The following is a 25,824-nucleotide window of genomic DNA, read 5'->3' as shown; positions in this document are numbered from 1 at the left end:
TCTATAACTAGAATCCTAGATACATTTTCGCACCTCCCACCAAACCAGAATCTAGCAGCTTTGCTACATTTTCGGCAGTGCATGTCCGAGCACGACAACGCTCCACACAGAACATGGAGAACAGTTTTTAAAGAAAACGCTGCCCTGTTCATTGTGTTGGACTTTGTGAAATGCAGCTGTGGAGTATCGACCAGTGATACTGGCATTATTTTACAACAAAGCTGTACACAGCGTCAATCGAGATTACTCACATATTTGTTTCTTTTGTTGACGCCTTTCAGTTCAGTTTTTATGTACGTGTGTATGTAAACGGTACAATCAGTGGTTCACACAAACACACAGACACACAGACAGACACACACACACACACACACACACACACACACACACACACACAGAGGCACACACACACACACCCACACACACACACACACACACACACACACATACACCTTGGACCTTGGACGCGCTGCCATATTCTGGCTATGCGGACCCCATGGGGGGTTGAGCAGGTTCGGAACAGTAGGGGCGATGACAGGATAGGTCCTGTGGTCTACTGAAACGCCGACCGCAATTGCAAACGATACAGAAGGAGCTACGGTCTGTGTTGGTTGCTCTGGCCGAGCCACGGCTGCACTTGTGACATTTCATGCCTTGGCGCGATAGCACACAGCGGTTGCAGCGGGCGCAGTGGAAGCTGCAGCGTTCGCAGGACATATTGTTTGTAACCGGTGACTCAAGTGTGTCAGAAGATGCCTCTGCTGGTGATGTTGCACACATACACACACACACACACACACACACTCGCACACACAGACACACACACACACACACACACACACACACACACACACACACACACACACACTATCTACATTTAGGAATATACTTGTCAACATATCATCACAGTACATCTGTACAATGATATACCATCAAACAATTAGTTCTTTTTCCTCTTTCCTGTCCTGTGTTTCACCACAGTTGATGTTGCTACTATGCGTGCAGGCAGCAACACAGCTAACGATGGCACAGTGACATGTAATATACTGTTAGTGAATGATGATGGAGCAGACAATGGTGGGCACATTCAACGTCTTAAACAACATCTGCACAGAGTGAATACACATCTGTGCAAGACCACCGCTGATCATTCAGATCTAACTTGCTTGTCCGGCGATGTCAAGGATTGCTTCGTGCCCATGCAGGCTCTGACGGAGAAAGATGCTCTGCAGCTGACGTATCGTGCGCAACAAGCTGCAACTCGCCGTGTCACTGGAAGACAGCCAATATCCGACCGTACACCAGGCGTTGCTATCCCAGGAGCTAGACAAGATACGAGTGACAAAGTGGAAGGAGGAAGGCAGTTTGTTCTGTCCAGCGCTAAGCAGCTCTTGTCTGATCCCCATTATTATGAAGGTGTAACTAGCGGTGGCAAAAGTGGTGTTGGTGTTGGTGGTGGCGATGACACAGTTGACGAAGACATTCTGGAAAGTTGCATCGTAATTGGGAACGCTGGGCAGGGAAAGACAACACTGAGCAAACGAGTCATCGCCGACATCATGGAGACAACGACTGGGAATCTGGCAAAGATTGAATTCATTTTCTACGTGCCATGCCGTGATTTGACACGTATACAGTCAACAGATTGGTGTGTATTTCTTGGTTTGGACCAGTTGCGCATCAGTACACAGGACCAATCTTCACTGCTCAATTACCTCTCTGAGCATTCCGACCAGGTATTGATCGTTATTGATGGCATCGACGAACTTGGCAGTGGTGGGTTTGGCAAAGGATCAGCAGCCCAAGCTGTAATATTGAGGAGCAGCAGCAGTAACCATTCACTACTACCTGCTGCTATTGTAGTCGCAACTAGCCGACCGTGTGCTGAAGCGTATCAGCACATACCGCATTTCCGCTTACGTTTCCGACTTCTCGGCTTCTCAGCAGACCAGCTCTATGCGTACTGCTCACGACAGCTCGGAGAGGAGGTTGCCAAGAAGTGTATGGAAGAGCTTTCCCAACGTAACAACTGTCTGCTGAAGGAAGGCATTCGACAATCTCCACTCCTATGTGCTCTGCTCATTCAGCAATATCCCATCAACAACTCTCTACCCTCCAGTGTGACACTTTTCTACGACCACTACTTACGCTCCTCAGTCGCAAAGCTGGAAAAGCGACGAGGCAAGTTTGGTCAAGTACGGCTTGCACATGACGTCATCAGTCACTGCAGTGGTGGCCGGCACTTCAGTTGTGGTGATCTTGTCAGTATCCCCGTGGTAATAGAACATCATTTGGAGCGCTATGTGAAGGAGACAAGCAACAATGATGAGGAGTGTGATCACCATGCTGTGGAGCTAGTCAAGGCATTGCACAATCTCGACACGATGTGTCTTGCAACATATCAAAGGGGCATGGCTACTTTTACATCCACGCTGTCAACCCTCCACCAGTCCATTTGTCAAGATCTCGGCTTACTGCTCAACCCTGGTATGCATCCGTCGGCCGTCAGTTCCACGCAGACTGTGTCCTTGACTCACTTGACACTGCAGGAGTGGTGTGCATCGAGATGCATCATTTCTTCTGACTCGTGCGTAGACATCATCCGCAGCTGCATCAACACTGTCGGCACAGACTTGAACACACTTGTCTTCTGGCAATTTGTCTTTGGAGCACTCAAGCCAGACCTTCTACATTCATCTTTGTTGGCTCTGAAGTCTGAAAACAGCATCAGTGATTACTCTTTCAAGAGCAAAAAGAAGATGCTTCTGTTCCTGATGAGATGTTTGATGGAAAGCCACATTTCACTCCAACATAACCGCACTGGAAACCCCAATCAGGATGTAGACGCAATCATCCATCGCTGCTATGCTATGTCAGGTAATCTCCTGGCAGGTGATGGAATTGATGTTAGGGGAATCCACCTTGAAGTTGTTGATGTGATGGCTTTACATACGGTTTTGGAGCTTGTGGACCATGTAAAGTCTCTGGATCTCAGCCATTGTAATCTGTCAGGTGACAGTGTCATTTTGCTGTCTGACCAACTGGATAAATGCGTCAAGGTGACTTTGTGTGGTGCCAATCTCACTGCAGCACCATTGGCAAGCATATCAAGCACACTGTCTAGATCAACACGGCGTACCCTCCAGGTTCTTGACATAAGCGACACAGACTTGACCAGTGGATCTGCAGATGGAGCAGCACTTGCTGGATGTGTAAAACACCCAAGTCTAACGTACCTGACTGCACACTATACAGTACTTGGCAATGATGGTCTGGCAGCATTTGCGAGCAACTTGGCTCCGTGTAACCATCTCACACATCTATCACTGGCATCATGTAGACTGGATAGTGGATGTGGATCTGACCTGGCAACACTGGTCACACAGTTACCACACCTTGACAGTCTATGGCTGGGTGACAACTCACTCTGCAACAGTGACGTGTCATGTGTACTATCCAGTCTCCATTCTCATGATACCATACAGCATCTCTTGTTTGCCAACAACAGACTGACTGATGAGCTAGCCGCTAGTGTGGTTGACTTTCTGCAAGCTCGTCGCGGTCGTGAGCACACTGGGAGTGTCAGCACAACACTACCACCATGCAGGGTTTATCTGAGCGGCAGTGGTGTAACAATCCGTCTTCTACAGGAAGTGGCTACGTCTAATCAATGTGGTGGTGACATAATCGACATTGGCAGCCGCTATGCTACTGGTACTTCAGTACAGACTGAGTCAATTGATCAACTGGTCAGTGTACTTGGTGGTGGCCTACATTGTACGGTTGATGACTCCATGATGTCATCACTTGGTCAGTACCTTGCAACCAACACTGACCTAGACCTACTGGACATACAACTGTGTAACATCACCGATGCTGGAGCAACTGCTCTGGCAACATCTGGCCTTGCTCACAACACAGTGCTGAAATACCTTTGTCTGGCCAGGAATAGGATACAGCTATCTGGTGTTGTGAGTGTACTACATGCAGTGACATCACCACAGTCACATGTCAGTGCATTGGGTCTGGAGAACAACCCAGTGTTTCATGATATACAGCCCAGTCATGCTGATTTCAAACTGCTATGCCAGCTTCTCTCTGGATTCCACCGGCTGCGCTTCATTTCATTTGCCAAGACGGGCATGAGTGATGAAGTTGGTGCAAGTATCCTACACTCTCTCCATCACCATGCGCGTATTGAATGGATGGATATGGCAAACGATGAGATTGATGATGCCACAGTGCATGCCCTGGTGGATATGATGAGGAAGAACACAAGCTTGAGATTGATCAGCCTAAATTACTGCAAGATCACCGATGATAGCATTCAAGCCATGCTGCAGTCACCGGGCATCATGGGAATGGAGGGTGTACACTTGTACGGGAACCCATGCTCTATGGACAGACTTCGACCTCCATTGTACAATTCCAGGCTACGGTATAGCAACTCTACTGTCCTGGAGTTCATTTCGGATTGATTGCAGGAAGACGTTGCACAACATCAGCATATTCCCAGGTATGTGTTGTACAGTAGTAGATGTACAGTGTTGATCAGTGTATGAAATACGGGTACACCTGTTTGTTGATGAATAATGATGATCAGACAGACACTACACTAGTCACCCTAGCTAGACTCTCCATCTACAGATGTGTGTACTTGACCAGTACCATAAAGTCTGCAGCAAACTTTCCGGTCCACCTCAGCTGGTCTGTATCAGGGAGCAGTAAAGCGCGATGCACAATATCAATTCTGCGATGCGATGAGCGTCGAGCGAAAGTCTTTTTTCGAATCGCACGAAGAGTCTTCGATGCACAATGCACGGCACATCGTTGCAGGGCATGCACAGTCCAAAACTGTACGCGAGCTGTCATGTGCGCCCGCCGTGTAGAAAGTGATGCGCATCGCTCGTCGCTTGTCGCAGAAGTTGAACTAGGCTCAACTTTCCGCGATGAGACCTGCGACGGAGGTGCGATTCAAAATTTTGCAGAAAAACATTTCGATCGCATTGCTCGTCGCATAAGTGATATTGTGCATCGCGCTTTAGCCAGTTAGTTGTAGAATGCCAGTAGCGTCGGTCAGTGTCGTGCAATGTTATGGCATGAGCTGATTGTTCAGTAACATGTAGGCTTTGCACAGCAAAGTCTAGTTAGCCCTGGCACACGCGCAGTATTGGCATATTGCTGTGAGTGTGTGTCACATGACTGTCCCTTCACGATTTACAAGCTGGCAAAATTGTACGGACATCCTGTTAGTTTAATGGTGTCATATCGGAAGACGTGTCTTCTTCCAGCTCTTGAATTGTCGGGATGTGAAGGAGCGTTCCTTTGCAGTTGATTTCTGGATGTGTCAAAATGCAGTTTTAGCTTTTAACCCAGGCCCACGGGTACACACGCAAGTCAGGTCACACGCACACACACACACACACACACACACACACACACACACACACACACACGCACGCACGCACATTCATGTACATAAACATAATTGCAGACACTCCTACGTCCCGTCTGTGCGTACAACGGCGTACTCACGTACACACTCACAAGCACTCAACACATAGGTTTGGGGGTTGCCATGACTTCATTTTGATTAAATATATTAATTATAATAGTATGTGATGATAGACCAGTTCCAAGACAGCAAATGATAATATTTGCGTCATATCATCACATTCGGTTGTCAGTAATTCGCACCGCCCACCGGCAACAGACGCACGAATGGCCCACCATTATATTGTATGTGTGTGGTGTGACGCCTCATGCCAGGCAGTTGTTTGAGTTCTTGGCCACTGAGGGCTAGCCTGCAGCTGCCCACCGTGGGCCGGTGACATGAGCGGCTGGGGAGGTCAACAGCCAAGCCACTGAGGGCTAAGTAATCCTGCCCGCTGTAGACCGTTAGCACACTGCCCACCGAGGGTGCACAAATGGCCGACATGGCCAGAAACATGCCCGCTGCGGGCGCATGAACGGCCGCCCAGAGCAACAGCTTACCCATCGAGGGTTAAAGCATACTGCCCAACCGAGGGCGCGAGAGAAGCGTATAGCCCGACCGATGGCGCATGATTATAGCCCGATCCAGAGCGCATGATTATAGCCCGATCGAGAGCGCATGATTATAGCCCGACCGAGAGCGCATGATTATAGCCCGACCGAGAGCGCGAAGAAGCGTATAGCCCGACCGAGGGCGCATGATTATAGCCCGATCCAGAGTGCATGATTATAGCCTGACCGAGTGCGCATGATTATAGCCCGACCGAGGGCGCATGATTATAGCCCGACCGCAAGAATAAGCGTATAGCCCAATCGAGGGCGCACGAACGGCCGCCAAGGCCAGAAACCTGCCTACTGAAGGCTAAAGCATACCGCCCAACCGAGGGTGCACAACGGCCGTCAAGGCCAATAGCCTGCCCCCGAGGGCTACAGCAAACATCCCGCCAAGGGATAAAGCGTAGTACCCACCAAGGGCCAAAGAATGCTGCCCACAGTGGACCGATTATATACTGCCCACCATGGGCTGAATCATATTGCCTATTGAGCAAACGAAAAGCCACCGAGGCCGACAACCTGCCCGCCAAGGGCAAAAGCATACTGCCCGCTAGGGCCGACCTCATACTGCCCAGTGAGGGTGAACGAACGACCACCGACGCCAAGAACTCACACAACTGCCTGGGATGAGGCGTCACACCATACACATACAATATGATGGTGGGCCATTCGTGCGTCTGCCGCCGGTGGGCGGTGCGAATTACTGACGACCGAATGTGATGATATGACGCAAATATTATCGTTTGCTTTCTTGGAACTGGTCTATCATCACTTTGCTGAAGTAATCAGAATGAAGTCATGGCAACTCCCAACTTATGTGCTGATTGCTTGTGAGTGCGTGCGCGAGTACGTCGTTGTACTCACAGTTGGAGTGTCTGCAATGTTTGTGTACATGAATGTGTGTGTGTGTGAGTGTGTGCGTGCGCATGCGCTTGCGCATGTGCATATGCAGAGGTATGCCCGGAGACCTGGGTGTTTACACGTGGGCCTGGGTTAATGGTGGTGTTAGTGGATATCATAGCGTAACTTGTAGTTCCTTGGTCCTTTTTCTTTTCTATTTTCTATATGCAGGTCATTTCTTTGTGTGTTGAATTTGAATACGAGAATGACCGTACTGCCTACGAACTGCCTGCCTTTCCAGAAGGCCAACATTTTTGTGCGATTTGTGTGCATGTGTGTGTGTGTGCGTACGTGTGTTTGTGCATGCATCTTTGTGTGCATCGTGTGTGTGTGTGTGTGTGTGTGTGTGTGTGTGTGTGTGTTTGTGTGCATGCATGTATAATGTCTTCTTTAAAAACTTTCTATCACTTCCAGCCGTTGCTGAAGGAGTAGGCAAGGACAGAGCTGATGTATTGTTCAAGTTTGATCTACCAACCAACAGTCAATGATTGCACAACTTCCACTGAATGGTGTGTGTGTGTGTGTGTGTGTGTGTGTGTGTGTGTGTGTATGTGTGTTTGTGTGTTTGTGTGTGTGTGTGTGTGTGTGTGTGTGTGTGTGTGTGTGTGTGTGTGTGTGTGTGTGTGTGTCCCATATGGTGCAGTGGTATGTGCAGCGATTTCCAATCGATAGATTGCGGGTTCGATTCCCGACGATTATGGTCACACACGTCTTTCTTCTCTTTCTCAGACTCTTCCTGACTTTTCTTTCATTCTCCTGGGTGGTTACCAACAGCCAGTGCATGCCGGAGTATGTGGTGTGATGTGTGTGCGGGAAAAAAAGAAAAAAAAAAAAAGAAAAAAAAGAAAGGAAAAAAAAGAAAAAATGAAAAAAATGAAAAAAGACCAAAAAAAGGGATTCACTGGCCAGAAAATGTCACTCCAAATAGCTGTATGGTGTAGACCAGGCTGAATAGTGACGGTCAATTCTTCAGCCTTGCAAGCTGTTGAATGGTGTAATCCCAGCACAAGTTGCTATGGCTTCTGCCGTAGCATTGCTATCATCGCCTCCGGCGATGGGCGTCAAAGGTATGTGTGTGCATGTGTGTAGGCGTGCAGCACACATCACACTGAGTATTGAATTCACTTGAGTAGAATGTAATTTGTGTGTGTACTGTTTTCAATGATTGTATTGTGTAGCATGCATGACTGCATGGCTGAAGAAACAGTTCAATCATCAGTTTTCTGCTTATTCTAGGATTTACGCATATAATTCCTCACAGTCAAGTATACACACAAGAATACATGATGTTACTGGTAGTGCAACTGATGATGTTGCAGACAATACTTCTGTTCATACTGTTGCACACTACGTAGCTCTCCGTCACGATTCTTCTGTTGGTTTTGTTGATGTGGTTATTGTCACCAGCAAGTGCTGAGTACACTGTACAATAGTCTTATAGATATGTATATACAGTATAATTATACTGATGGTGTTCACTGCTCTTCTGCTTCTGCTCTGCTAGTCGATTGCTGATGTACGTGTTTGTCAATATTGACACCAATGCCACCATTCAGTAATGAAATACATTCATTGTTGCTGGTGGTACGTTTGCTGGTGGTACGCTTGATCAGCTGTAGCCGGCACTCTCCTGCTCCTAATGACTGTGACGAAGAGTTTATCTAGTCTTGGTGTGATGAGACGCGCGGAAACTCCATTGCTCTCAGTCCACACTGCACCGCGGCCATGCTGCATCACCTCATCACACATGATACAGCTGTAATGTATTTCCTTGATCTCAAGCATTCAGTCACGGTCTGCACTGCACCCCGGGCACCATTCCAGAGAGGGCAGTATTACCCCCAATAGAGTGCACCATTCCAGAGAAGGCATTATTACCCCCAGTACAGCGCACCATTCCAGAGAGGTCATTATTTTATTACCCCCAGTACACATAGTACATTCCACCATGTAACTTTGCGGATATCTACTGCATGTAGATGATGTCAAACTTACACTGTACTGTTGGGTTAGAAAGAACTGGGGGGTCAGCCTGGTAGTAGCCTAGACCATTCCTATTTTCATGTACCATGGTTTATGCACAGTTGAGTTACTGTCTATACATTGGTATGCTGTGCCAGGGTGAAATTCCAGCCTGCATGTCCGTTTTTCACAAAACCCAACCGTTCTTCAGCACCCCACAGTACAGCTGTCTGTACTCTTGATGATGTAACCATGCACTGGTCATGTGACTATAGATATTCAGACAGACCGTACACATATACACACACGAGTGCAGTGTAGCTGTGTGTACTCTTGATGATGTAACCATGCACTGGTCATGTGACTATAGATATTCAGACAGTACACATATACACACACGAGTGCAGTGTAGCTGGCTCAAACGTGCAGCGACGTACAAAACAACAGTAAATAGATGGTAGAGTGTTGATTGCTGTTGCAGGCAAGAACAAAAAGGATAGATTCAATAGATTGGAAAGCTTTCAGTATGACAGCAGGCAAGCCGGGGTGACGGGGAAATCACTGATCACGGTAAACTTACATCATCTCAATAAAAATGATACGTAAACGGCGGCGGAGGCAGCAGGCGATGGAAAGTAACCCGGTACATGATTCACTACGTGTACTATGCTGAAGATGCTGAGAACAAAACCACACAACACACGCCAACCACACCACGATGGTGTGTGCAGAGCAGTAAAACTGAACATGGGAGGGAGATAAAGTGTGTACTGTGTTGCCATGGTACCCACTACTGCTGCAGCTGTAGATACAGATATTAGAGGTATGTAAACAGGAGAATGACGTCATGTCTGCTGCTAGTAATACTATTAGTCTTGTAGTAATGATGAGCTTACTTGCTTACAATAGGTCAGGAATACTAATACATATTCATATGATTACTTCACCATTGCCAGCCACTGGCTATGTAACTCTGTCGTTGTTGCTGTGTTGTATGGGCAGAGCACAAATACTGGACACTTACATTGATATGCAGAGTATCATCTTTGATCACCCATACAACCACGGCTACATAAGCTACCAGACACTGACATCACGGGCCGAATGCTTCATGACGTGCATCTTGCCTTGAACCTGTTGCAAAAGTCACATACATAGAACACAATGACATCCACTTGGATTATTGTTTCCACAGGCCAATCACTACAGAACACAGAAATGAAACCGTCGGCTAAACCAAGAAAACACGAAAACCACCAAGGAACTACAAGTTACGCTATAAAGTCCACTAACACCATCAGTTACAGAGGCGTCTGAAGGTATTATAGTGTGGTAAGGTCAGCCATCTGAAGTACAAGTTACTCGTGGTGGACGGGTGGCTGAGCCGAAATTTTGGAAATTTAGAGTCCAAATCAGTTTATTTTATTGGTTCACGGGGTGGTACCTGGGGGCAAACAGTGATACGGTCAATAGCGTAATGACCGTAGCGTGTCCAACACCCCTGTGTCACATGACAATCAACTCATGCGATAACATTGCACGTCACTGACCGACGGTACTGACCTTCTACAACTAACTGGCTATCACCTCTAGCTCTAGCAAGTCTTGGATGCGCACTCCAACAGCATTCCAACTTGGAATGTTCTTAGTTACATGATAACATAGGAGGGGAAGGTGAGCACAACCAAGACAAGCACAAGCTGAAAGTCTTAGCTGTGAAGGCCGATGTACATGCATGTCCATGACGATACTGGCAAGACCATTGGACAGTACGGTCAAACCAAGATTCAAGGACGCATAGCAACATAGCACACAACTTGTGTGGCTCTAAAGATTCAACATGCATGAGCTGATTGTCAAGTAACTGGTGGTGTTAGTGGACATTATAGCGTAACTTGTTGTTCCTACACAATAACCAACAAGGCGTCGCAACCCATACCCGCTGAGCAATGACACAAATTCCACTAACAAGGCTAAGAGAAATTTATATTTTAGAATACAAGTCATGCAGTACCGTATTTTCCGGAGCATAAGCCGCACCCCCTCCCCCCCCCCCCCCCACATTTTTTCGCCACGAAATACAGACATCTATTTGACGATCACTGTTATTTTGGTCATTGGAATATAAAATAGAGGTTGTGACTTCGGCGATGATTTTGTTTAGGAATGGGTTTGCTCCCACACTGGAGCTCGCGCTATTTCGCCGACGACTTGACACTTGACTGACTCACGACTGCCATCCAGAGAACACGAGAAGTCCATTCTCTGGATGGCAGTCGTGAGTCAGTCAAGTGTCAAGTCGTCGACGGAATAGCGCGAACTCCAGTGTGGGAGCAAACCCATTCCTAAACATTGGAACATAAGCCATTCTTTTGGGTGAATTTTGAGTGTTCAAAGTGCGGCGTTGTCTCCAGAAAATACGGTACGTAATTCCAATACCATCGACATGACGGAAACCTCGTGCCCATGCACGGTCACTTTGTCTGGCCAACTCAACCACACACGAGAGTGTATGCATGACTACACACACACACACATCCTTGAACCTTGAACTTGCCCATTGCCAGAGGCAATGATAGAGAAAGGACTAATATGGCGGCAACCGGCAGAAAGGTTCGTGGCACACAATACACACACACACATACTGTACACACACACACACACACACACACATACTGTACACACACACACACACACACATGCACACACATGCAGTACACACACACACACCTTTACCTTGCCCATTGCTTAGCAATGATAGCGCATAGTTAATTCTCCAGTCCACGACAGAACGACTGATTGCGTTTCAGGTCGCCACTTCGACGGAACATGCGGCCACAGGCGCAACCGTAGCCAGCAGCAGAGGGTGCATTGGGTGGTCGACGGGCAATGGTACGCCACTCCGGACTGTTCTGGGCTGCACCGTACCATCAACATGTTGGTACCGGTGGCTCAACCGACGAAACGTCATCCATAATGACGTCCCTCCACCTCTTGCGTGGACCATACGCGGGGCGCGGGGCAGGCAGTTCACCGAAGAGAACACACTTGGGCAACCGGTGATCTTCCATCCATGTCACGTGTCCAAGCCAGCACAAACGCCGCTCCCGTACGATGTGACCAATGTCCTCAGGCACTCCAAGGGTCTTTGCAAGGGCTGAGGACACACACACACATATACACACACACATATGCACACACACACACACACACACACACACACACACACACACTTGCACTTGTTGCTCACTGCCAAAACTGGTCATGTGGGTCTCCCCGGGAGAGGGGAGAGAGACTCAAAAGGAGTCTTGGAAAGTTGACTCAATTGGCTGTTGAACCGCCCAACAGCCGACACCCCTGAAACACACACACACACACACAAACACCAGGTAATCGGAGCGTGTGGAGTGCCACTACCTGGAAAAATGAAGATGGAATACTAATCAGGATGTTACATGTATGTTTGAGTGAAACTTTTATTTTATCTTATTTCAAATTTCTTCCACACAATCAACTTACATGACATGTACTTACTTCCCATCATCTCAGTTTTCTTTTCTATCCATCCATCTGTTCTCCATATCACTCCGTATCACTGTTGTAGAAATATTCCTCCATGTGTGTACTAGTCTCCACAGCCATGTGATGACACTTTGGGACACGTCCCTAACACCAGAGCACTCTCCAGTTGGTAGTTTTACATTTGCCCACATTATCTGTGACCACAACACGAAATGCATAGCGGCAATCGATGGATGAAGTGTTCATTGAAGAGAGAGAGAGTTTGTAAATACACGCATCTTTCCACTTTTTCAGCAGCTTACCGTCTTGAGCTCACATCCTATACGAGATCTCTCATGCTGGCTTGCACCTTGGCTCTGTTGACTTTGGACGTGCCATCGCAGAAAACATTTTTCACTACAGGAGCTGCTAATGCAGAGCGTTTTTCCACGCTCGATCCCGGCGCTCCGCCTCGTTGCGCCGTTGGTGACACTGACCACGGTCACAAGAGATGTCTCAGTAAGATAACGAGCACCACAACACTGTCGAGATCAATGAGAAAGAGAAAACACTGAAAACAACAAAGAAGAATGAAAGTCAAGTGCATGTATGCGACTTGCATGTGTTGCCACTGGCAACTGGTTCTGTGGAGAGGACGATTTCTTTTGCGATTTTTAGTGTAGTGTGCATGGACCGTTGCTATGCGCATCGAAGGAACCGTGACCATGGTGACGTCGGACGTCCTGTATTTTTCCGTGGCGCTTGATCTCAAGCACGGACCACTACTTGCCTTGGACTGAGTCTAGTCTGTCGCCGTGTCGGTACCCGGCGGTGGATTCACCATGTTTCGTTGAGTCAGTGTTGTCACGGACGTGAAGCCTTTGGGCCAGTTTGGCTTTGGCTTTGGAGCTGGTCCGAGATAGTTTTTTTAAAGTTTTCTGTCTTGGATTCCTGTCTAACTGATAAGAGTGGTAGTCGTCGATCTGCAGGCCCCCGCAGAGTTAGGAACTCGTTTCGTTGCACGCTAGCTCAGTGACTTCTAGAACCAGTTGAACAATCGCCAAGTAGAAGCCCAGCCACTGTTTGAAACTTTGAACGCGTACTTTGTAAGTGTAACTAACGTTCCTTGCGCAGACCATCGCTCACCAATACTTCAGGCATTAGTCCGACTGTCCGTATACGAGTTGAGCGGACACTGCGAGTCTTTTGGACAGTGCTAGCGGATCAAATCGAACTAACTAGCTTGAATGAAGTTTAGTCTTCTATATGTCCTGGAGTAGATTCTAGACTCGTTGTTCTTCCTCCACACGCTGTCAAAGTTGATTACCTGTATCAGTATACTGCAGTGTTGAGTGGAGACGAGTGTGAAGGTTAGTACCTGGAGCCGGGGACCGACTCATCCATGCAGTGGCGTATGAAGATGTTTTGGTTTGGGGGGCTGACTTGCTGGCAATGACCTTGATGTATGTTGGGCTATGCTAGTACCTATTGTGCGTATGTACCTGTGTACCGGTAATCCTTCTACGGAGATTTGTATTTGTGTAAAAGTATGTGACAACACATCATGATATAGGTGCTGCACTTCACTGGACATGTACATAATATGACTGTGTGTGGAGCAATCGTGAAAACCGAGTACTGCACTACTACTGGAATCTGGACAAGAATAATGAAAATGCTGTACATGTAGATGTATATGTATGTTGAACACCAGGGATTGCACACAGCCACCACTGGATATGTAGCTCTGACTGACAGCCTGGCCAAAGTTCAAAGGGAAATTTACCGGAAAGCGTAATACCGGTACATCTGTAATGGTGAAAGAGAGTCGACCATAAAGCAAAACTTACTGGCAAAGACAGAGAGATACTTGTAAGCTGATGTTCAAGACTTCCCTGATTTTGGCTATTGCAAACAAGAACCTCGGACACTTGAAGGAATCTTCTCCTGCCAGTGATAAGAAGTATTGCAATGTAGTATGTTCCACTGATAACGGATTTTCCACAATGACTAATGTGACCCTGGTGAAATATTTAGGATGTCATTGAATTATGGCTGCAAGCCTCGATCGGGCTCAGTTTCTAATGAAAATGTTGAAATTTATGACCAGCGCCCAGGACTTTGGTGGTCGTATCTTGCAATCTTCGATCTCCGAGAACTGTGCTAATAACAGTCAGTCTCGAAAATTTCTTCTGGAAAGTGACTTTCTTCAGAACGCTGTGGTATAGCAATGAGAAGCACTGACTCCGACTAAAGGAAAGTACTCTTGCCTTTCCGATTTTGAAGAAAACTGCCAATGATAAACAACGCTTCATTAGCTGCTACGATGCAAAAACAACCAAGGGATGATCTAGTGAGTGTGCTTCACGCCGGTGGCACGTACATTCTTTTAGATCTGAAAAAGTGGAGACTTATGACTGTAGTGATGTCACTTCTCTGCGGATGACGTCACAGTATAAGAATTAGCAGAGAAGTAGTGTTCTCTGTCCACCCGGGAACGGGTATGAGGGAGCACGGTGTGGGATAAAAGGAGGTGACGAGTGCAGGGTCGACTTCTTTTGTCTTTGTGCGCAGAGTTGAGTGAGAGTGCCCACCCACCCACCCCAGTGATCATCATGTAATTTCATAATATATATCATCGCTTTTATTCTTCTAGAGTTGTGTGGATGCATAATGGTCTAACGTGTTGGGAGTTTTTTGTTGGACTAAGCAATGGTTTTGTATAGTCATGACCACGGAACTGTGTGCAAAGACGATAAGTTGGGGCGATGTGCTGTGGTGGCCCCCACTGGCAATATGGACGTGTTCAATAGTGGTGTACACGTATGAGTGAATGTGCGGATGTGTACGAAACGAGTGGAGTGCAGGGTGGACAGAGAAATGATTATGTACGTACATGTACATGAATGACTGCAGGGTCAGCTCTGACTACGATTGATCTGAGTGCATGACCACTGACTGATCTGCACTGCATGCATGATACTCACTTGCGAGTTCATCAAGTTTAGCGACTTTGCTTTGGACCCACATCCGCCAAAAGGTTAGGGGGCGGGGCGGCTGGCGCCCCCCTTCCCCCCCCCCCCCCCGCCCCGATTCCTACACCACTGCCATGATCCGTGGAACATTTGATTCGAAGCACGATTGTACTGGTAAATGATTTGTATTCTCTCTTCCCTTTTCTCAGACTCAGCAGCGCACTTTAGATCATCACAAAGCGCTCTGACTCTACTTTGCAACATTCCAAGCAGAGAACTGCGGATGAGCAGTGACGGCGAAAAGTCACCAAGCCGTCGCCAGTTTCAATCCCGGATCAAGACTCAACACACGCTGGTGTGAGTTAGCGCACCCTTCACTTCAGCTGATCACTGCAGCTTAGCGAAAGCTGACGCCGCAGTTCTGTTGGACCGACAGCAGGGTGGCCGACAAAAGCTACTGGACACTGGCGTTCGCATGCACAGTATCTTCACTGTTGCCGAGGTGATGGCTGTACTGCAGAGCAATGGACGTATTTCTGATGCCCAAGTAGACTCTGTCAAGCAATTTGTCAAGGACAATCAATTTAAGTCGTACGTTCCTGTTCTGTTTTGCTGATACCCGTACGCTCTGCTTCTGCTGGTTATCTACAGGTTACGTGAGTGATGTCATCACATGTGCTTTTGTATGGAGTGCATGATGTCATCCCATGTGCTTTGTATGGAGGACATGCTGTGGAAACCAGTGCTGGTTTTGAATTGAGTAGTAAACTGTTTATATTGAGATTTGAACAGCAAACAGTTTGTATTAAGTGGCAAACCGAACAAACAGTGTTACGAAAGTAGCAGCCATGTCACTGTGGCTAAGCAGCAACATCGCACTGCTCCTGTACGGCATTGCCACTCCATACAGGGAAAGCATCCCAAATGATGACGTAATTGCATACCCAATGATGACGTAATTGCATACCTAATGATGATGTCATCGCGTAACGTCTATCAGTAAGCTAGTATATTATGATTTCGGCGTGCTCTCTGTACTAACAAGCAGTGGCTGGTTTTAAAACTACTGCTACCATGATTTGCCGCATTCGAGGGTATTAACGGTATTGCCACTGCTGCATTCGAGGGTATTAACGGTATTGCCACTAGCGAGGGCGCGTACCGTATGACTATGAGTATGCAATTCCAACAAGTTACAACAAACCCTGTGTTCTCTGAAGTAACACAGTAACCATGGTAACCTCTCTCATGTTGCCTAGGTATATGTGTGCAGTGCTGATCAATGAAATCCAGCCACGTTGCTCAACTCAAGTACATGTCCGTGCCGACCGTTGTGCAACACCCCCCCCCCCCCCCTGACCTGCGAACACTGGGCTGCGAAATGGTGCAAGGCGCAAGCTGGAGTGACGCGCCTGGATTTCATTGAGCAGCACTGTGCAGCTCTCACTACGCGATGACTCCACTGTATTGCAGCCATCCACAAAGTCCATACATCCACTATACCCATACATCCACTATATCCATACATCCACTATACCCATACATCCACTATACCCATACATCCACTATACCCATACATCCACTATACCCATACATCCACTATACCCATACATCCACTATACCCATACATCCACTATACCCATACATCCACTATACCCATACATCCACTATACCCATACATCCACTATACCCATACATCCACTTTACCCATACATCCACTTTACCCATACATCCACTATACCCATACATCCACTATACCCATACATCCACTATACCCATACATCCACTATACCCATACATCCACTTTACCCATACATCCACTTTACCCATACATGTACATCCACTTTACCCATACATCCACTATACCCATACATCCACTATACCCATACATCCACTATACCCCCCTGTGCGGTGGGTACGCGTTTTTGAGCTCCAGTTCTTGAAACATTTTGGACAGCCCAGCCGGCATTAGGCCGGACTGGAGGTAAGTAGGTAGGTTGTAGCAGTAGTAGTAGTAGTGGCAGCAGTTGCAGTAGTGTAGTTAGGTAGCTAGGTTGTGCACAACGAGAATCTTTGCGCCATGGGTGAGCTCTCAAGCGCGGAGCAGGTGAAGCTACTTTGTAGCATTCCCGGAATACATCACAACGTGGTCAGCCTTGTAGATACTTTGAATGCTTTCGTCAGTGAGTCCAGAAACAACGAAGTACGCCTCCAGCGGAGAGTAGACGAGCTCGCCGGCCTGGTCTTGGATTTAAGGCAAGAAATGAAGTTCTTGAAGGATTCCGCCATTATGGCAGTCAAGCAACCATTTTCAAAAAGCGAGCTGGGCAAGGAGATCAAGAGTGCAGGTAGTAGTAGTACTACGAGTAAGAGTACCCGTACCAGTAGTCCTGGACAGTCAAAGCCACGCGCAAGTGACAGTGCAAAAATGCCAAACCAGCAGGTAAAACACGTGGGAACCCACACTGAACCCCGTACCCGTAGCGCCGCCACACCCTGGCACGCAACCAAGACAGTGCCCTCTGGGGACACAGAAATGGAGTATTCTGAGTCTGATGCAGGGGATACTGGACTCCTGCCTGTCAGTGTCAAGCCCGTTTTCGGTGCTACTGCTGCCAACGCTGGGCCTAACCAGGACACCCTACCGGCCGCTGCAGGTAGTGTTGAACCTGAAACTGGCAACACAGAGCAAGAGGAAGTGGATGCCATAAATGACGACAGCTGGCAGCTGGTCGCTGCAGCCCCACCAAGACGCCGGAGAGCAGTAGTGTTTGTTGGTAACCTTAGCAGCACCTGCACAATGGAGGGTCTCACGGAGTTTGTGCACCGCCGGTCTGTAGCAGCCACAGGGAACATCATAGATGTCCACTCATGCAATGTACACACGGCAGCTAGCGGCAAAGTATCCGCCAGGGTCACCATCGATGCAGCTTGCCTGGCCACTGTGACCTCTGCCAACTTCTGGCCTCGGCCTCTCTACTGCAGGACATGGAAATTCAATCCACCCAAGAAGAGCAGCGGCAACGACAAGGCCCACAGCAGCAGTAATGGTGGCAGTGGCGACGGCAACGACAATGCCCACAGCAGCAGTGACGGTGGCAGTGGCGACGACAGCAGCGGAAACGACTGTGGCAGTGGCGGCGGCAGCAGCAGTGACGGTGGCAGTGGCGACGGCAACGACAATGCCCACAGCAGCAGGGACGATGGCAGTGGCGACGACAGCAGCGGAAACGACTCTGGCAGGAGCGGCAGCAGCAGCCGCCGCAATAGCAGCAGCGACAGTTCTCCCAAACCCGGCGCTGAGTTAACTCGGACCCCTGGGCAGAAGTCACGACCCCACCAGCGTGGTTCTCCCGCTGAAGACCAAGCTGCAAAGCGCGTGGCTCCAGTCAGCAAACAGTGATGTCTGCTGCCAGCCATACACCCCTGCTAAACCCCAATGCTACTCCCTTCCAGCCTCGAAGGTCCCGGGGCTCCCAAAGAACAACCAACTGCAACAACCTCAAACTGTTCGTCACGAGCCTCAACATCGGGTTTTTGAATATCTGCAGCCTGCGCTATAAGCTGCATGCACTGGACAGCCTTGCCCACCAGCACAACTGGGACGTCGTTGGCGTTGCCGAGACCTGGCTGGATAGTACAATCTCGGATGGCGAAATTTGTATTCCCGGCTACAGTGTTGTTCGCTGTGACCGGCCCGATCGCCAGGGTGGGGGCACATGCCTCTATTACAAGACATCACTCCCAGTTACCTATCGTTCTGATCTGCACAATAGCCACCTGGAGGCTACCTGGATAGCTATTGGCGGAGGGCAACACCAGCACCTCGTTGGCTGCCTCTATCGCCCACCAAATGCAACTGCTGATTTCTGGGGCCACCTGGACACAGTCCTCCACAATGCTGCCACGATCACGCCATCAATGACACTGGTGGGTGACTTTAATATCAATCTGGCTCAATGCATGACCAGTCGTCCTCACCAGCGCTTCTGGGACCTTATCGGATCGTATGGGCTCCGCAACTATGTTCAGTCTGCCACACGAGTCACACCCCGATGTCCGGATGGAACGCTGCTTGATCTAGTGCTCTCCACCGTGGGTACTATAAGTCATTGTGAAGTTGTACCCTGCACGATCAGCGATCACTTCCTTGTGCATGCAAGTCTGTCTCTACCCTCCTCGCAACACCCACTGCAGCGGAAATCAGTGCGCCTCACCCGCAAGATCCGTGCCATTAACCTTGCAACATTTCGTGAAGATATTGCCTCGTGCAGCCTCCACTCCTTTCCCCCTGCTGCAACTGTAGACGAGATGTGGAATGGCTGGCATGCCAAGTTTATGTCGGTTCTCGAAAGTCACGCTCCCCTGCGTGAAGTCAGAATCTCCACCAGGAGGACTCCCCCGCCATGGTCCGACCGTGATCTATTCCAACTGAACATGCGCAAGAATAGACTTCACCGAAAGTGGCTACGAGATAAGACTAACGTGCATCTACATGAGGAGTACAAGCGAGCCCGTGCAGAAGCCTCAAATGCTTACCGGCGAAAACGCAATCAGCATTTCCAACAGCAGTGTCGTGATCACTCCTCCAACCTGCGGAAGATGTGGTCCGTGATCAACTCTGTCACTAGCCGTTCTCGTCAACATCATCAGCCAACGTGCGACATCACAGAAGTCTCGGATGCCTTCCACAGCATTGTACATGATCCATCCCGTCCGGCACAGCTCCAGATTCCCATTGGTCCACAGCCGCAAGGCTCAATGCTGACCTTCCAGTCAACTACCCCAGATGAGGTCAAGCACCTCCTGGAACGGATACATCCCTGCAAAGCCACAGGCAGTGATGGGATTCCTGGGTGTCTGCTACGTGCTTGCGCTGACCTGTTGGCTCCATCGCTTTCAGTGCTCTTCAGCTCATCGCTGAGGCATGGTGAAGTCCCTCTGGCTTTCAAACATGCTGTAATAAGCCCTCTCTTCAAAGCTGGCGATCCATCGGTAGCTGCAAATTATCGTCCTGTGTCGCTCCTGCCGATCGTATCCAAACTACTCGAGAAGATAGTCCAGAAGCAACTTGTTGCACATCTGGAGCGATCATGTGCCATACCACCGACTCAGTTTGCCTTCCGCCGTGAGCACTCCACAGAGGACGCCCTAGTTGTAGCAACAGATGCCATCTTAAAGGCCCGGGACGACAAGTTGACCACAGGCGTCTGCCTAATCGACATGTCAAAAGCCTTTGACAAGGTCAATCACAGCCAACTGGTCCGGGACCTATTCGATCTTGGCCTGGACAATGCCTCCCTTCGCTGGTTCTGCAGCTACTTAAGCGATCGAACCCAGCAAGTGCGCATTGGCCCCACCTACAGTGTTGCTGCTAAGTGCTCATCTGGTGTACCTCAGGGCTCGGTCCTAGGTCCGATCCTGTTTAGCATGTACACCCGTGATGTCCCTGCCATAGCCCATCCTGCTCCATCTCTGCAATTTGCCGATGACATTGCAGTGCACTGCCACAGAAAATCAGTGCTAGCCACATCAGCCTGCCTGTCAGGGGCCGTCACCAACGTCGCTGACTGGCTCAAGCATCGACATCTGCTACTAAATGACAAGAAGAGCCAGGTCCTGTCAATTGTACCACAACGCAATGCGGGTCAGCATGTCGCTGTCCGCTGCAACCAGACAGAGCTTCCCCTGAGCCCAACAGCAAGGTACCTCGGCGTGACCCTTGACGCCGCTGTGAAGTGGGACCCCCATGTTGACGCGATGGCGAAGAAAGTTGTGCAGAAGATTGGAGCATTGTGGCGGTCCCGCAGATGTCTGAGCCTCAGTAGTCGCATCCAGTATGTGAGGTCAGTCATCATGCCTGACCTCCTATATGGGTCTAACGCCTTCTCTTCCTCCCTCAAGGTTTCGCAGCTTGATCGCCTTCAGGTCCTGCAGAACCGAGCGGCGAGAGCGGTATACGGTTTGCCGCCTCACACCTCGGCTCAGCCTCTGCTCGAACGGATGTCCCTGTACAGAGTTCGGGAGTGCTACGCCCAGAAGCGGCTCGTCCTGGTGTGGCGCTGTGTCAATGGGAAAGCCAGCAGTGTCCTCCAGGACCTATTCTCACCATCAGCTGGCAGCACCACCCGGCACCAGGTTTCCAGGGGCCTCACTGTCCCCTCGGCACAGTCAGAAGCCGGCAGATCTCGCCTGGCCTTTCAGGCAGCCTTGGCCTGGAACGCTCTCCCAAGGAGTGTAAGGGAGATCAAGGCTGCCCAGCAATTTAAGCTTGCCTCCATCCCCTACACCTTGCAATGAATGCTCTGTCTGACTTTTCCCGTCCACACACCACGTCATTTACTCTTCTCTGCGTGCTTGTGCGCTTATGAACTCTTTGTGTTCCCTCTGTTGACGCTTCAAAATCGCTCTATTGACACTGCAAAATCGCTCTGTTGACGCTACAAAATTGCTCTGCGTGCTTGTGCGCTTATGAACTCTTTGTGTTCCCTCTGTTGACGCTTCAAAATCGCTCTATTGACACTGCACAATCGCTCTGTTGACGTTACAAAATTGCTTATCATCTCCCTCCCTCCCTCCCCCCCCCCCTCTCTCTCTCTCTCTCTCTCTCTCTCTCTCTCCCCGTAGCTCTCTCCCTTTTGAAATTCGCTTCCATAGAATTGGGCACCATTGCCCGTTTGGCCTTGCGAAGCAAAATAAAAATCAACAACAACAACAACAACCCATACATCCACTATACCCATACATCCACTTTACCCATACATCCACTATACCCATACATCCACTTTACCCATACATCCACCATACCCATACATCCACTATACCCATACATCCACTATACCCATACATCCACTTTACCCATACATCCACTATACCCATACATCCACTATACCCATACATCCACTATACCCATACATCCACTTTACCCATACATCCACTATACCCATACATCCACTTTACCCATACATCCACCATACCCATACATCCACTATACCCATACATCCACTTTACCCATACATCCACTTTACCCATACATCCACTATACCCATACATCCACTATACCCATACATCCACTATACCCATACATCCACTTTACCCATACATCCACTATACCCATACATCCACTATACCCATACATCCACTATACCCATACATCCACTATACCCATACATCCACTTTACCCATACATCCACTATACCCATACATCCACTTTACCCATACATCCACTATACCCATACATCCACTATACCCATACATCCACTATACCCATACATCCACTATACCCATACATCCACTATACCCATACATCCACTTTACCCATACATCCACTTTACCCATACATCCACTATACCCATACATCCACTATACCCATACATCCACTATACCCATACATCCACTTTACCCATACATCCACTATACCCATACATCCACTTTACCCATACATCCACTATACCCATACATCCACTTTACCCATACATCCACTTTACCCATACATCCACTATACCCATACATACACTTTACCAAGAGTAGATAAACAAGAGTGTGCAACTCGCGGATGGGTTGGCCCACGGCGGAATTTTTTGTTGACGTAATCTTTTCGACGACGCACGCGCTGCGAGCCTTTTGGAGAGTTTTCCCTCGTGCAATTGGCTGGGCTTTACACTACAAGGTCGGTGCCCAGCACGTGCTCTCACACTGCTCTGCGGCAAAGCAGCGTTTCTCTGAAAAAAGGTGACGTAAACAAAAAATTCCGCCGTGTATCTGCAGATTGTGCAGGAGAGATCCGGAGTTGCACACTCTTGTTTATCTACTCTTGACTTTACCCATACATCCACTATACCCATACATCCACTATACCCATACATCCACTTTACCCATACATGTACATCCACTATACCCATACATCCACTATACCCATACATCCACTATACATGTACCCATACATCCACTTTACCCATACATCCACTATACCCATAAATCCACTATACCCATACATCCACTATACCCATACATCCACTTTACCCATACATCCACTATACCCATAAATAGGCCTTGACGGATTATGCTAATATTTTCGTGAAATTATGCTTTTCGCATTGCTGAAAAAATTGCAGATTTATGCTATTTTTATGCTAAAAGTTATCATATTATGCCGCATTATGCTCACATATGCTGCTAATGCATGATGGTTCTGTGCAAAATACCAGGAGAATTTTTTTGTAGAGGGTGTTGTACTGTAGTAGCAAAAGTTCAACGGGGTCAACGCACCGTCCGACCTAGCTACGACCATCACTGATTGTAGTGGACTGGACATGTTATCAAGGGAGTCGTAAACCTACGACTTCCTGGTGCATCTACTTGTACTTGTACTTGTAGAACATGTACAACTGTATGGAATTTGATGCGAACAGGCGGATTATTACAATTTTATGCGATTCGTATGCAATTTGCCACGAATTATGCGATTATTCGATTTTGGTAGGAATTATGCGAAAAATTATGCTAGCATAATCCGTCAAGGCCTACCCATAAATCCACTATACCCATACATCCACTATACCCATACATCCACTATACCCATACATCCACTATACCCATACATCCACTATACCCATACATCCACTATACCCATACATCCACTATACCCATACATCCACTATACCCATACATCCACTATACCCATACATCCACTTTACCCATACATCCACTTTACCCATACATCCACTATACCCATACATCCACTATACCCATACATCCACTTTACCCATACATCCACTATACCCATACATCCACTTTACCCATACATCCACTTTACCCATACATCCACTTTACCCATACATCCACTATACCCATACATCCACTATACCCATACATCCACTATACCCATACATCCACTATACCCATACATCCACTATACCCATACATCCACTATACCCATACATCCACTTTACCCATACATCCACTATACCCATACATCCACTATACCCATACATCCACTATACCCATACATCCACTATACCCATACATCCACTATACCCATACATCCACTATACCCATACATCCACTATACCCATACATCCACTTTACCCATACATCCACTTTACCCATACATCCACTATACCCATACATCCACTATACCCATACATCCACTATACCCATACATCCACTTTACCCATACATCCACTATACCCATACATCCACTTTACCCATACATCCACTATACCCATACATCCACTATACCCATACATGTACATCCACTATACCCATACATCCACCTTACCCATACATCCACGTTTAATACCCATACTCACAACACTTTCCAAGGTATGTGTGTGTGTGTGTGTGTGTGTGTGTGTGTGTGTGTGTGTGTGTGTGTGTGTGTGTGTGTGTCCCATATGGTGCAGTGGTATGTGCAGCGATTTCCAATCGATAGGTTGCGGGTTCGATTCCCGACGATTATGGTCACACACGTCTTTCTTCTCTTTCTCAGACTCTTCCTGACTTTTCTTTCATTCTCCTGGGTGGTTACCAACAGCCAGTGCATGCCGGAGTATGTGGTGTGATGTGTGTGTGGGAAAAAAAAAAAGAAAAAAAAAAAAAGAAAAAAGAAAAAGACCAAAAATAGGGATTCACTGGCCAGAAAAAGTCACTTCAAATAGCTGTATGGTGTAGACCAGGCTGAATAGTGACGGTCAATTCTTCAGCCTTGCAAGCTGTTGAATGGTGCAATCCCAGCACAAGTTGCTATGGCTTCTGCCGTAGCATTGCTATCATCGCCTCCGGCGATGGGCGTCAAAGGTCAAAGGTGTGTGTGTGTGTGTGTGTGCGTGTGTGTGTGTGCGCGCGCGTGCGTGTGTGTGTGTGCGTGTATGTGTGTGTGTGTGTGTGTGCATGTGTGTGTGTATACGTGTCAATAGTAAAACAGAACAAAAAATAAAATAAAATAAATATCGGTACATGCCATGATGCCAGTGACCATGGGAACCATTGACACTGCACGTAGATCTACTGTGAGAGACGCTGTGACAGGCACTGAAGTCAAGAGACTGGTTTATGGTGAAAATACACATATGAAGAATAATTCTACAATCATCGTGCTCATGTAGATGTACATGTACAATTGTACATGTACCTCAGTGACAATACCTGTATGCCTCTCTACGTCTACAGCTAGACGTCATTGTTGTTAGCTCTTGACAGCATGAAACAAGGTGGAGGACACTTTGTTCGGAAACCAGTGACCTTACTACAACCATCCACGGTTGGCAGAGCCCCGGTCCGTTGGAACCATCTGAACCATAAATTGCATAATGGGTGTTGAACCCGGTTCTGACTAGGCGCCGGCGGATTATGCCCGCAGAAAAATTGGCAAAATTCGGTACTTTTTCTGGTAAGTTTCATGCATGTGTGGTATGTGGATAAAGAAATGGAGCAGAAT

General features: G+C 48.0%; 2 protein-coding genes and 1 long non-coding RNA gene across 5 annotated transcripts in view; 1 reads left to right on the top strand and 2 right to left on the bottom strand.

The window, feature by feature from the left end:
- LOC135818589 (uncharacterized) overlaps nt 1-25,824 on the bottom strand; it is a 199,164-nt gene that overhangs the window by 43,371 nt on the left and 129,969 nt on the right. The gene's annotated exons all lie outside the window — the stretch shown is intronic.
- Nucleotides 1-25,824, top strand: part of LOC135818584 (uncharacterized) — a 108,604-nt gene that overhangs the window by 63,719 nt on the left and 19,061 nt on the right. Inside the window, exon 4 of one of the 2 annotated variants that reach the window (XM_065331975.1) lies at nt 982-2,877. In XM_065331975.1, coding sequence (XP_065188047.1) covers nt 982-2,877 — 1,896 coding nt within the window. Of the gene's footprint in view, nt 1-981; nt 5,140-25,824 lie in introns of those variants that run through there. The other variant, XM_065331974.1, reaches the window with a different exon arrangement.
- Nucleotides 9,495-12,978, bottom strand: LOC135818592 (uncharacterized). 2 transcript variants are annotated; one of them, XR_010553710.1, is made up of 4 exons: nt 12,735-12,978; nt 12,445-12,626; nt 11,647-12,067; nt 9,495-10,044 (listed from the first exon to the last, which is right to left on the bottom strand). It is a non-coding gene; the product is annotated as an uncharacterized LOC135818592 (long non-coding RNA). The 2 variants fall into 2 exon arrangements; XR_010553711.1 differs by lacking the exon at nt 12,445-12,626 and having other exon boundaries at nt 9,497-10,044; nt 12,735-12,976.

This window comes from Sycon ciliatum, chromosome 5 (genome assembly GCF_964019385.1).
Source record: "Sycon ciliatum chromosome 5, ocSycCili1.1, whole genome shotgun sequence".
Classification (NCBI taxonomy): domain Eukaryota; kingdom Metazoa; phylum Porifera; class Calcarea; order Leucosolenida; family Sycettidae; genus Sycon; species Sycon ciliatum.
Note: the sequence above shows the minus strand (reverse complement) of the source record. Positions and strands in the feature narration are given on the sequence as shown.